Source organism: Lontra canadensis, unplaced genomic scaffold, assembly GCF_010015895.1.
Source record: "Lontra canadensis isolate GAN:19392208 unplaced genomic scaffold, GSC_riverotter_1.0 scaffold299, whole genome shotgun sequence".
NCBI lineage: Eukaryota > Metazoa > Chordata > Mammalia > Carnivora > Mustelidae > Lontra > Lontra canadensis.
Genome location: NW_022631293.1, coordinates 33,327 through 47,728, shown reverse-complemented (window position 1 = coordinate 47,728; position 14,402 = coordinate 33,327). Strand labels below are relative to the sequence as shown.

General features: G+C 40.2%; 1 protein-coding gene across 1 annotated transcript in view; it reads right to left on the bottom strand.

Moving 5' to 3' along the window:
* LOC116862682 (putative tetratricopeptide repeat protein 41) overlaps nucleotides 1-14,240 on the bottom strand; it is an 89,492-nt gene extending 75,252 nt beyond the window's left edge. The window contains exons 1-2 of the mRNA XM_032850045.1: nucleotides 13,932-14,240; nucleotides 965-1,952 (exon numbers count right to left, since the gene is read on the bottom strand). Of these exons, the coding sequence (XP_032705936.1) occupies nucleotides 965-1,766 (802 nt within the window). The 5' untranslated portion in view covers nucleotides 1,767-1,952; nucleotides 13,932-14,240. The remainder of the gene's footprint in view (nucleotides 1-964; nucleotides 1,953-13,931) is intronic.
* Nucleotides 14,241-14,402: the final 162 nt, after the last annotated feature.

Sequence of the window (14,402 nt, the reverse complement as noted above, 5' to 3'; positions counted from 1 at the left end):
TTCACCAAGATCCACCTGCTCCCTGCCATAAGGCCTATTGCCTGCCTGGCCCCTGAGAACATTCAGGAATGCACCACCTGCCATCACTTTGCAATCTCACGTTAATGGGGCCCTTGCAACAGTAATTCATAGCCTTTTCTGGGTCATGGAACCTTTTGAGAATCTGATCAAAGACACGGGCCATCTTCTTACCCACCCCCCAACACACATATGCACATAAACATTCTATTTTTTTATATAATTTTAAGGGCATCCCAAAGAAAGACCCAAAGTCTGTCTAGGTGAAAAAACTCTGCCATACTCTAATATTGCTCTGCCCTTTCTTTCTGTGTCTGCAAGACACTACCTTCAAAAATAAATGTAATCACTTCATTTAGAGGCAGGATGGCAAGTTGTGCTCCTCAGACTTTAACGTGTATGCAGCTCCCCTGGTCATCTTATTAAAATGTACTCCCTCATTCAGTGGACCTGGAATGCTTTTCTATCAACTCCCAGGTGATGCCATGGCTGCGGGTCCACGGATTACTGAGCAGTAAGGGTGAGGGCTGTTTAGCAGTACCCTGGACCTCCACCCACTAAGGTGCCAGGAGCACTCCCCCAACTCTGACACCAAAATGACTTCAGACGAGGCCAAATGTCCCATGGCAGCGGGGTGGGAGGGGAGGGAGACAACCAGCTGGGGCTGAGAAGCTCTGCTCTAGATCTATTGCCTTAACTGCCAGATATTTGAGGCCTTCTCCGAGCTCCTAGAATTCCTAAATAATCTTCCATGATCCTTTATTTGCTCTTATTTCCAGTTTCAAAAATCTTCAAATGGAGAAACGCATGTTACAGAAATATGGTAACAACTTTAAATGCTTACGGAGTATTTTCAATCATTTTTAAAGTCCTCTTACAAGGAAGACATGCAAAACACGCTGTTTATGTTGATAAGACACTTAGCTGTATCTCCATAGTTACTCACCCATATGTTCAATCATGAAAGTGGCTGGGTAAAGTTGTTTTATCACAACTGACCAGTCTTTGAAAACCAGCTCACCCAACTCGTGGAGGTCTTTATAAAATCGGACAGGGAGTCCTTTGTTAATAATTTTGGCCTTAAGCTTGCCAACCCTTAATTTTTCTTCATCATTCAGAGAGCCTGAGAGCAGCCTCTCCTTTTCCTCATCTAAAGTCTTCAGCAGCGTGGGTCCAGTCCTAAAGTAAAAATACTGAAATTGAGACTTATTCAGAAATGCCGCTTGGATGATCTCAAACTCCATCAAACTGTAGTTGGGATTCTCCAGGACCCAAGGATAACCATTTTTTGCAGCAACATAGAGATTCTGCTCTATTGGGGATAAACTTGACAAGTCAGTTGCTTTGGAGAACAGTAAAGGCACATGGTCAGGGAGAAAGTCCCCGTACGTCTGACCCAGCATGCAGATGAGAAAGGGAAAGCAGCTGTTCACATAGTCGAGACAGAGCTTCAGGTATTGGGCGTGGAGACAAGAATGCTGTCTAAACAGGTTGGAGGATAAGGGCGGCGGGGCCATCAACGCTGCACACCTCAGGTCTACAGCTTTGAAATACGTGCCCCGGGAAATGCAGAGCTCATTAAGCTGAGGAAAGATGTAGTTTGCCAAAAAGTCTCTCTCTTCTTGAAAATCATTCAGAGTTGAGCAGATGTAAGGCTGAATGGGTTTCTGGAACTTTAAGACAAATTGGGCATACTTATCTACACTTGCCTTCTGGCTTATTTCACTTTGCTCAGGGGATGATATCATGCTTAAAATACAACGATTTTCATCCAGGCATAGCTGCCAATCTCCACGGCTTCTAAGACGTCTTCCTAATTATGTTAGTTACAAACACTTTGAAAACTTTCCCCAAAATGGTTTCTTTCTTATTGACATGTGAAGGTGAGAGGTGCCAACCAACGGGCAAATCAGAATTGAAAATCTAGTGGAAGACTGAAATAGAAAAAAAAAAAAAAAACATTCATTTTAGGATTAAAGGAAGTTCATATTCCCCTTATCCCCCAAAGCTTTTGCTGACAAGCTGAGAACCACAAGGTGAGCAAGCACTGGACCCAAAGCTCTTCCCCTCTCCCCCGACTACCATTCCACCTTCCCGGTATTCCTTCCACCCTATAAATTTGGAAATCATGCAAGGGGACTTCCTGAGTGTGTGAAAAGGAAGACAAACCCAGAGAAGGATCCTTATGTATCTACGAGTTGAATTAGCCAAGACCCATGACCAAGGTCAGAAGCAAGAATGAATAGGTATGAAGTCGAGATTGGGATAAGAAGAAGATACCAAAGTGTAACAAGGCCCGAGACCAGTAATGCACCAGGCATCTAAGAGACACGAGGAAGTTGGGATCTAAGACCTTCACAGAGTTCTGCAACATTTTTTTTTTTAATCTTAAATTGAACAGACTCATACAAATTCCATCCACCTACATGAGCTAGGAATTCAATTCCACTGATCTAATGATAAAAAACACACCCTCCAACACTGATGTAGATATGCTTGCACCTTGCTCAGAAGAAAAAAAAAATAAATGAAAACGACCCTTTTTATGAGATTTTTCTTAATGCAACTCATTTCCATACCAAGCACTGCTTTTGGGGTTATGTTTTTGCCTCCACCTAAGGAGAAACATCATGTTATCATGTATACGGCAATTTTTCATCACAATCCCCTGACAAGAATAATGCAGTACCTTTTTAAAAAGTGTTAACCCTTTCACTTTGAATTGTCACAGTAGTTCAATGATAGCTAATATTGCCACCCTACTTTACAGTCAAAGAAACAAAAGTTCAAACAGGATAAGCAACATGTCCAAAGTCACTTGGCTAGTGAACGGAGAGCCAGGATCTAAACACAGGTTAGCCTGACTCCCGAACAAATACTTTATAGTGTTTCCATATTATAGAGATAATGAAATCCCTTAAATCAATGAGTGGAAATGCCTATCCGATAAATAACATTGTAATAAATAGGTGGCAACTTGAAAAAAATCAGTTCAAACTTGTACTCTCACACTACTGCACCAAAAAAAAAAAAAAAAGAAAGAAAGAAAAAAAACTAAAAAAATGACAGAATAGGTGTCATGAGTGCTTTATTAACAGACTTCTCTTCTGCCATGTAGGAGGCTGGAATTAGATTATCAGCCCTTGCAAATATCCACCTTCTCCTAGTCCCATGCAATCAGAAATCATTTCTATTTTAGTTTCTACCATATTCTCAACACCTAGTATAATGACTGGCTAAGAGTAGGTGATAGGTAAATATTTGTTGAATGAATATTTTAACATAATTTTTCAATGAAAAGAAAATATAATTAAATATTTATCAAACCTGGAGAGGACTTCTGAAACTTACAAGCTGTAGAAGAAATCACAATGGATGGACAGACACGGTTACATTTTGAAAGGACTTAAAAGGCAATCAACAGACTGTAAAAAAATATTTGCCACAAATAAGTTTATCTTTATTTAAAAAAAAATACTGGCATCCTAGTAGACATATAAGCAAAAGATACAAACAGATAAAAAGAAAAACAATACAAGAATACATATAAAAGCACATGAAACCTTCCTAGAATTCAAAAAAAAACTTTTAAAGCAATGATACAGATTTTTAAGATTAAGTATGTAACTTTGGTGAAATTTTATGTCATATATAGCTATGGAACTGTAAACCGGTAATTTTGGAAAGCTATTAGAAGGTATATTTAGGAAATAAATGATAATATATTTCAAAATATATTAAAATGTTTACAATTTTTGATTCAGTGATTCTACTTTCTGGGAATCTCTCCAAGGAACTAATCAAAATAGCGAAAAACTATAGCCATTAAAATGTCATTACATTGTTTATGATAGAAAAAATGATAAAAGCAAGCAAACTAAGTGGTCTTTGCTTTTTGATAAGGGAATAACTAATAGGACAAAAGTACAACCACAGATGGCAGCTTGTATATCTGTTAAAAAGACAGTTATGGGAAAAAAAAAAAAAAAGACAGTTATGGACTTCTGCTTGTAGCCATGATAGAATAATAGGGACTAGACTTACCTATCCTCTTCAGAAAATTAGAACACTGGACAAAAAATATATTAAACAGACCTCAGGCAGTATGGGAGTATGAATCCTGCGAACTAGAGAAGTTTATCAGGAAAAGAAGACTTTGGAACAAAGGGTGTTACTAGACTAGGAGTGACATTACATATTGATAAAGCAGTCAGTCCACCAAGAAGACATAACAATCCTAAGAGTGTATGCACCTAACAACACAGCTCCAAAATACATAAAGCAAAAACTGGCAGAGGGGCGTCTGGGTGGCTCAGCGATTTAAGGCCTCTGCCTTTGGCTCAGGTCATGATCCCAGGGTTCTGGGATGGAGCCCCACATCAGGCTCTCTGCTCAGCAGGGAGCCTGCTTTCTCCTCTCTCTCTCTCTGCCTGCCTCTCTGCCTGCTTGTGATCACTATCTGTCAAATAAATAAATAAAATCTTTTTTTTTTAATTGGCAGAAATGAAAGGAGAAACAGACAGACCCTTAAGATAGCTAGAGATTTCAACATTCCCGTTCATATATTATGTATTTTGTGCTACAACAGCAGAGTTGAGAAGTTGAGCCTGTGTGCAAGTATTGAGTACAAAGCCTGAAATATTTTCTATCTGGCCCTTTAAATGATGTTCACTGACCTCCATTCTGGGCCACAAACCAAAACTCAGCAAATCTGAAAGAACTGAAACCATATAAAGAGTGCTCTCTAACCACAGTGGTTAAATTAATTAGAAACTAATAGAAAGATCCTGAAAAATTCACAAATCCTGGGAATTAAACATTACATTTCTAAACTTCTAAATTTGTGGGTGGAAAAGGAAGTAAAAAAGAAAAATCAGTAATAGAAAACAGATTACTGCTTGTCTGGTGGAGGGTGGGGAAGGAAATAACTTGAAAGGGTCGTGAGGGAACTCTTTAGGGCAATGGAAATTTTTTTAAAGATTTTATTTATTTACAAGAAAGAGAAAGAGAGCACGAGCAGAGGGAAGAGGCAGAGGGAGAACAGACTCCTTGCTGAGCCTGATGTAGGGCTCGATGTGGGGCTCAATCCCAGGACCCTGAAATCATGACCTGAGCTGAAAGCCGACATTTAATTTACTGAGCCGCTCAGGCACCCCGGGAATTTTAATTATAGTGGTGGTTAGGTATAGGCAGTCATTAAATTTTATCAACTGAACATATTTAAAATGGGTGCATTTAAATTTTATGTAAATTATACTGAGATAAAGTTATTTCTTAAAAAGTCTGAGAACTAGCAAGAAGAAAACACTTATAAGGGTTAGTTAAAAAGGAAAAAAAAAACACTATAGGCCATAATAATAACAGTGTCAACAAAACACAGCTAAGTATGGGAAACAGCACAGTAAAGCGGTGAAAGGTCCAAGCTCAGAAGCCCAATTCCCTGGATTCAAGTTCTTCTAGTAAGTTTCTTAATCTCACCATGCTTCAGTTTCCTCATCTGCAAAATAGGGATAATGCTATCTGTATCATAGAATAGTTGAGAAGATTAAACACGTTATTAGAGGCAAAATGTTAAGAATAGTACCTATAACAAATATTCAATGAATGTTAACTATAATCATTAGAAAAAATGCCCAGGAGAAAAAAACAGGGAAGAATAATGGTATGGTAGCTGTGTCAGAATGGCTAATTATAGCAGATTATGGCGTGTCTATTTCCCGGCTGGCTCACCTGGCTGGCTCAGTTGGTGGGGTGTGCAACTCTTGGTCTCAGGGTTGTAAGTTCAAGCCCCATTCTGGGTGTAGAATTTGCTTAAAAATAAAATCTTAGGGGTGCCTGGGTGGTTCAATCCATTAAACATCTGTCTTTGGGGGCGCCTGGATGGCTCAGTGGGTTAAAGCCTCTGCCTTCCGAACAGGTCATGATCCCAGGGTCCTGGGATCGAGTCCCACATCGGGCTCTCTACTCAGCGGGGAGCCTGCTTCCCCCTCTCTCTGCCTGCCTCTCTGCCTGCTTGTGATCTCTGTCAAATAAATAAATAAAACCTTAAAAAAAAATCTGTCTTTGGCTCAGGTCTTGATCTCAGGGTCCTGGGATTGAGCTCCACGTCAGGCTCCTGCTCAGTGGGAAGTCCGCTGTCATCTCCCTCTGCCCCTCCTTCTCCCTCCCCCACCTCATTCTCACAAGCGTGCTCTCTCTCTCAAACAAATAAATAAAAATCTTTTTTTAAAAAAATATTTTAAAAAGATAAAATAAAATAAAAAATAATATCTACGCCTTGCTCCACAATTGCTAATAATGAGCCTTCCCGGTTTTTGCCGGAAAAGGGGATTAAGACAGGGGAGGGGGGAGCAGAAGGAACCTAAATGAAAGGAGTTATTTTTGAGTGGAAGGAAAATATAGAAAAGACGTGACTTTTAATTGTTAAAACAATTTAGTACAAAAAAGAATTGTAACCAAAAGTTTCATTATTACCATAAGTGCAAAATCCTTATCATATGCCACAAATAGATGGTAGTCATAAAAATAAATGCCTTAAAAAGCAAACAGTGTGAAAAAAATTCTAGTTAGATATACTTCTCTTTTTACTGAATAGATTAACATGTACTTACCAGAGAGACACTTAAGACAAACTTGTACCAAACTAACTTTCTCTTGGCCTAATCAAAAAGACTGAAGCAGAATTGAAAGCCACAACATGTACACCAGGGAACCAAAGTTATTTAATATCTGTCCCTGGCCCATCTGATAGAAGTAAGGGGCATTGATCGGAGTGGGTACACTCTTGGAGATTGAGTCCCATAAACCCTGCCTCAAACTGACTGTGACACCTGTAGATCTGGAAAGGATGACCATATCCATGACGGGATTAAATGAGACTTAGCATAATAAGCATAATAAGCACCTAATTGTGCTAAAATTTGTTTTAACACTGTTAAAATGGACTTCTCATAAAGAAATATCCTGGGGCGCCTGGGTGGCTCAGTGGGTTAAAGCCTCTGCCTTCGGCTCAGGTCATGATCCCAGGTCCTGGGATCGAGCCCCACATCAGGCTCTCTGCTCAGCAGAGAGTCTGTTTCCTTCTATCTCTCTCTGTCTGCTTCTCTGCCTACTTGTGATCTCTCTCTGTCAAATAAATAAATAAAATCTTTAAAAAAAAAAAAAAAAGAAATATCCTGCCCAACAGGGCGCCTGGGGGGCTCAGTGGGTTAAGCCTCTGCCTTAGGCTCAGGTCATGATCTCAGGGTCCTGGGATGGAGCCTCACATCAGGCTCTCTGCTCAGCAGGGAGCCTACTCCCCCCTCCCTTTTCTCTGTCTGTCTCTCTGCCTGCTTGTGATCTCTGTGTCAAATAAATGAATAAAATCTTTAAGAAGAAAAAAAAAAAAGAAATATCCTGCCCAACAGATTTTTTAAGCAAGTGATCACTGTTTAACTTATTTATAATCTACAAGGTCCATAATAAGCCCTCAATGTTTGCTATTCCTATTGTTGTCAACTGCAGTATGACCTTTACCGCAAATGTTTGCCTTCATATTTTGTGATATAGCAGGCTCAACAGCATTACTCCATATATCACTGTACTTTATAACTAAAAGATGAAAGTACCTATTAATGGGTCAAAAGTTCCTCTGACCTTTTAAAGAAATTTCTCTCAATATTTTAAGGCTTAGAAATTTCTATATTCAAATGCCACACCCCCTGCTCCCCACTCACAATGACCACAGGTTCTAACTTTGGTAAATTTACCCTTGACAGCCCCAGATTTTTTTAAGCTTCTAATGCTTAAAATGTCAATGGTGGAAATGTAAATTGGTACAACTTTTCCAGAGGGCAATTTTTACTGTCAAAATCCTTCCAAAACAAGTCGTATTTTTTTACCAAGCATTCCAATTTTAAAAAATCATCTTGTATGTAAGGATTTATCAATAAGGATTTTCACTGTAGCAATATTTATGATGGTTTAAAAATTAGTGATAAACTAAAGACCTAACAATAATAAATTGGACCATCACAGTGTAGTCATAACGTGAAACACTGTATATCCATTAAGAGATAACTTGTAAAAATGTTTATATGGAGGAACCTCACATGGTGGCTCAGTTGTTCAGCATCTGCCTTTGGCTCAGAGCTCAGGTCATGATCCCAGAGTCCTGGGATCAAGCCCCATGTCAGGCTCCCTACTCAGCAGGAAGCCAGCTTCTCCCTCTCCCACTCCCCTTGCTTGTGCCCCCCCCCACACACAATCTTTCTATCAAATAAATAAAATCTTTTTAAAAAAATGCTTATATGGGCAAAAGTTTACCGTATATTGACAAGTGAAAAGGTTTCAAAACAGTATTATTATGTGATTCTAATTTTAATTTAAAAATACATGTTAAATTTTAATGCGGACAATAAGATGTCTATAGTGATTTATCTTATTAAGGCATTTCTTATTTTAATTTTCTTCCTTGACCTTTTTTTTAAAGATTTATTTTGTTTTATTTATTTGAGAGAGAGAGAGAGTGAGAGAGCATGAGAGGGGAAAGGTCAGAGGGAGAAGCAGACTCCCTGCCAAGCAGGGAGCGCAACGTGGGACTCAATCCCAGGACTCCAGGATCAAGACCTGAGCCGAAGGCAGGTCTTGATCTGAGCCACCCAGGCACCCCATCTTCCTTCACCCTTTATTTAATTTTCAATTTTTTTAATAATACACATTCATGACTTTTAAAATCATAAAAAAATAAAATTTCTTTTTTTTTAAAAAGCATTTAAATCTCTAAAAAGTAGTCAAGAGGTATGCGGTGGCTAGAACAATGTAAGAAATGTTTAAAATATGAGTTCTACCTTGACCCACCAATACCTAATTCAGTTACATCATTTAATTTCTCAGGACCTCAAATTTCCTAAGCTGCTTTTTAAAAAGAGGGGTGGGGGGGAAGGCTTCATACAGGAGATAAATTGGTATAGTTTTTTCAGAATAATTGGTAAATACCCATAGAATTTTGAACGCACATACCCTTTGATCTAACTATTCCAAAACTAAATATTTATCTTCCAGAGAAAAATAAAAAACCTGTGCATATTAAAGCATTCTCCACAGCACTGATTGTAATAGCAACTGGAAACAATATGAATGTCTATCAAATAGGAGAGATTAAAAAGAATGAGACATCAAAGATGTATTAAATGGAATAAGCTAATGTGTATTGTTCCATGTATCTTTAGAGAAAATCAAAATTTTCATCTTTAATTTTACCACACACACATACTTTGCACACATACAAACAAATCTCTGGAAGGAACCTCTGTCAGTTCTGACCTCTAGAGTATAGGAACAATGAGGTGGGAAGAACCTAAACTTCTACCTTTGACCTATACTTCTCTGTACCAACCAGGCACTTTTTTAAACCATGAAAATATATTCGGTTTGTCATTTTAAACTGAAAGGGAACTACATGATTTCCAAGATTCCTTCCAGTTCTAAAATTCTATTTCGTCCCTAATGTAAATTATCATCAGCGTGGCTAACTGGATCATGCAAAATATGCACCTGTACATATAACTTAAAATGTAACAAATCTTATTTGAAGTTCAATTCCTTTTACACTCTGCTAGTGTCCAAAGTTAATAGAAGACAATTGGATAGACATTTTTTAATTGACCTATTTTTCTAAGGCAGACTCTAGGGAGATATTTGTTAACTAGTAGAAAAAAAATACAAACTACAAGACTATAAGTGAATTTAATTTAAAACAGATGTAGGTGCACCTGTGTGGCTCAGTCGGCTAAATGACTGCCTTCTGCTCAGGTCATGATCCCAGGGTCCCAGGATCAAGGCCCCAGAAGGGCTCCCTGCTCAGTTTAGAGCCTGCATCTCCCTTTTCCTCTGCTGCTCCCCCTGCTTGTGCGCTGTCACATGCGCTCTATCAAATAAATAAATAAATAAATAAATAGGAGCGCCTGGGGAGCTCAGTGGGTTAAAGCCTCTGCTTTTGGCTCAGGTCATGATCCCAGGGTTCTGGGATGGAGCCCTGCATCGGGCTCTCTGCTCAGCGGGGAGCCTGCTTCCCTTCCTCTCTCTCTGCCTGCCTCTGCCTACTTGTGATCTCTGTCAAATAAGTAAATAAAATCTTTAATAAATAAATAAATAATAAATAAATAAAATCTTTTTTTTTAAAGGCTTAAATTTTCTAATTGTATAAGAAAGTTACAGCACCCAGAGATTTTATTATCCAATGCAGGTGACCATTTTATAAATCCAAGATCAATTCTCAAGCAAGTTAATTCTCAAGCAATTCTCAAGCTTACCCCAGGGTAAGCTGGGGCAGGGTATAGGGCAAAGATTACAAATATTTCACAGCGAAAACTAGTCAAAAATAAGATAAAACTACAGTTCCATTAAATATTCAGAAACACATTTATTGTTCTACAGCCAAAATAATACAAGTTCCACAGTCTGGAAACATTAAACATTACATAAATTGCTTGATAAAAAACCACCCAAAAGTTAATCAAAGAAAATAATCATGGTTGTTTAGTGTCTTCTCTAAATTTTTTTATTTGAAGCCTTCAAATAGGATCACGGAATTCAGTATCTCCCATGGAGAGCCACATCTACTTGTATAATTTACTATGATGGACAACGTGAAGCAGATAACCCTTAGGCCAGAACAAGAAGAAAAGCCAGATAAGATACTTGTTTAAAGGCATCAGGATTTGAGGAGACAAGATTCCAGAAAGAAAGGAAGCGTTGCTAAGTGAGCCCTACATTCTCTGTTGCTTTTCCCCTCAAAATACTTGCTGATTCTTATGCCACCCGGAACCTTTATTCTTGGAAGAAAGCACAATGCTGAAAAGCAGCAGTCTCATAGTGCTAGTGCTAGAAAGACAAAAATTGGAATTCAGGGCCTAGCAGGAGGAGGCCTGGTAAACACCTTAGGCTTTTTGTTGCATTTTCTGGATGCTCAATCTGCAAAGGTTTCCTGCATCCCTAGTGTGTGCTCACAGGTGCTCTCATTCTCTTCTAAACTGGATTTTATTTATTTATTTTTTTTTAAAGTAAGCTCCATGGCCAGCATGGAGCTCAATGTGGGGCTTAAATTCATGACCCTGAGATCAAGACCTGAGCTGAAATCAAGAGTTGGTCGCTTAACCAACTGAGCCACCTACGTACCCCTACATGAAGTCTTTGAAATTTCCACTTCTGTGTGCTTTTTGCAAGATTAGAGCAAGTCTATTGGTGTTTATATATTTATTGTACAGTCAATAATTTACCAGATTTTCATACTCATTATAATGTTTTCTCCCTAACTAGGGTCTCTTGGGTTTCCAGAGTATACAGTTACTTCACCAGTGAGAAGGAATTCCAAAATAAAAGACTTTGACTTTCCTAAAATTAATGACCATTACTTCATTTTCTTGTCTTAGACCCTCCAAAACACTGTGCGACAATACTGACAAAACCAGGCATGTCTGTCTGGTTCTTGATTCCTACTGAAGCAGCAGGTTTTGGTGTTTTGCTGTTTAGAATGACAGCTGCTATCACTTACTTTGATCAAGGTACAATTTACATATAACAAAATCCACTCTTCTTTAAGTGTAGAGCTTTTACTGCCATGTGTTTTTACCACCACCAAAATCAAGATCAAAAGCACTTCCATCACTCCAAAAAGTCCCCTCATACTCTTCTGCAGTCATTCCTCACAGCCTTGCTTCACTTTAAATAAGATACATGCACTTACGCAACTCTGCTGTTACTATCTGTTCAAGCTCTGCACAGAGACCGCATCTATATCGCTCACCCTTATACAGCCAGCACCTTGCATAACCCCTGGCATGTACCAGATCAACACTTGCTAAATTGAATGAATGAATGAATGAATGAATGAACCAATCAGCTAACAAATTCACCTTGGTGCTCACTCCCATTCCTTAAGCTCCCTAATTCCAAGTGCTTTCCTACCTTAATCTCCCGGGTCTGTACTCTGCCTCCTCACTGCTGGACTACATCTGTCTACCAGGTTAGCAACACCTTTGCCCGTAATGGCACCCCTTTGTCTATATGATTTTCTCTTGCAAGAAGAGACTTACCAACAATACCAAAGGTAGTTGTTTCCCATGGTGTCTATGGATATACAGTGTCAAAGGGAAAAACCAAAATTAGGAAGCAAGGGAATCAGATCCAAAGGTAGGGAGTTTAGTAACAGCCTGGATTATAAGTTCGAGAGGAACTAGACCAAGATGGGAAGTGAGAATCAATAATGGGTAAAAAGTCAGAAGAGGTGGACACCCCAGTTGAGAATAAGCGAGCCTGGGATCTGAATAAGCTGTCCTTTCCTTGCACAAGGCGCAAAGATAGGGATCCTGTCTTAAAGGGGTAGAGCCAAGCCAGGCAACAGCTGGCCATTTTCTGCCAGTCTATGTCTTACATCCTGCCTGCCTCATAAATTCCCACCATCATCCGGTGAAACATCTACTCACAAGCATTGGCTCTATTTTGGAGGACATGTCTCATTCTCAGTTCCCCCCCAGGTGCAACACCAACTAGCACCACTGACCCGTTAAGATAGAATTTGCAATTTCAGAACTTTGCTTACTTGTTCAGAGCTAGAGAAAGAGCTGAAAAAGTTGAGTTGTGAAATGCAGAAAAGTGAAAGAACTCATCTTTTCTGAAAGCAAAAAAAAAAAAAAAAAAAGAGTTAAATATTAAAAAATCCAATTATTTGAGATTTCTGAATGTAATTCTCACCCTGGTATACTCTAAAAAAAAAAAAGATAAAGCACAAAAGCATTTTTTAAAAAGCTTTGTAAGGCACCTTTGCTTACTAGTAACAAATGTTGGTAATTTGAGCAGATGTAAATAAGTCACCACCACAATGTGTAAACACCAACCACAAGATTAAGATTGGCAAACCTGAACAGGGGAAGTTGCAAAAAGATTATGATAGCCTGTCACTGAAAAGCTTGTTTTCAGGAATTCGAAGGAATATCTACAAACAAATTCAAAGTTCCATTTTCCTGGGGGAAGCAACAAGGAAGGGGGTGTTTTTTGTTGGAAACAAGGTCGAAGTTGGGGTGGGGGGAGAGGTATGTAAAGACTAGGATAAATAGATACAAAAGATATTTTCAAAGGCACAAGCTTAGGGTGAGGGACCTCCCTTGACGGAAAGACACCTGGTCCTTTGTGTCTTTCTAAACGCTGAGTAGGTATTTCTATGAAGTTACAAAGCTGCACACTCATTTGCAGCCCCACAGGTTTTGCTTTCAAATATCTGCAGGTGTATCCTCCTGCACCGGGTAAACGAGGGTTTTGTTTTGTTTTTTGTTTTTTTCCCCTTTTTTTGTGCTAGACAGAACTTTACGAACACGCTCTCCACCGGACGATAGGTTCTAAGGCCGCCGTCACCGCCTCTGAACTTTAGGGAGTTGAGGGCATCAAAGCTGCTCTCAGTTTCCCTCAAGGGGGGGGGGGGGGAAGAGGCCCCACTATCCTCTCCTGCAAACCAGACCAGAAAGGCCGCAGGTTCCGGCCACTTTAATCAGAGAAGCAGCGAGGGCTCCGGCGGCCCCCAAGTGACGCAAGAGAAGCCAGATGCGGGTTTACCAGCCGGAGGCGGAGTCCGGACTCGGGAGAGGCTGACCCCCGAACTCAGGGCGGCCGCGGCCAAGGTGTCGGAGCTTTCCAGACCTGCTTCTACAGGCTGTGTACCCTGGAGAGTCCTGGAATAAATACAAACCTCTACTACAGTCAGAACAAGACGTAAGTTCTAAAACACGCAGTACATAATCACAGCAAAGACACGGTGGGAAATGCCGCAGAGATAAACTACGCAGCTCGTCCACAGGCCAAGTACTACGATTCCCAACATGCAATGCAGCGTACCCCACCCCACCCCGGTAGGTTGCATGCCGGGAACTGTAGTTCCTCACCGCCTTCTTCTAAAAAGTACTCCGGGGTTTTTCAACCTCTTACGTGTTTCTCTTCTCCGGGATGCACGGCCAAAGAGAAAGTTGGCTGCGAAAAGGCGCGCGGGTATCATTCCCAACGTGACCCCACGCATAGATGGAGGAAGCGAAGAACCGTTGCCATGACTACCGTTTCCCCTGGTCACCGAATAAACGTGCTCAAGGTTCCGGAAGTGGCTCCTCTGCGACCTCTCCAAAACGAGGGATGTGTTTCTGTGCTGACGTTCATTGGTCCGTTTCCTTGAGAGGCCAAAGCTACCCAGGCAAAGGGGCGGTCCCGTGTGAGAGGGCCCGCGGAGTCATTTGATTGGAGATGAGAGACTACGGATGACCAATCGGAGGGAGCCACGCTTCGGGCATCGGGCACCGCACCTGGACAGCTCTGATTGGTACACTGCTGTCCCCCCCCACGAGTCCCCATTGGGTAGAGGGGGT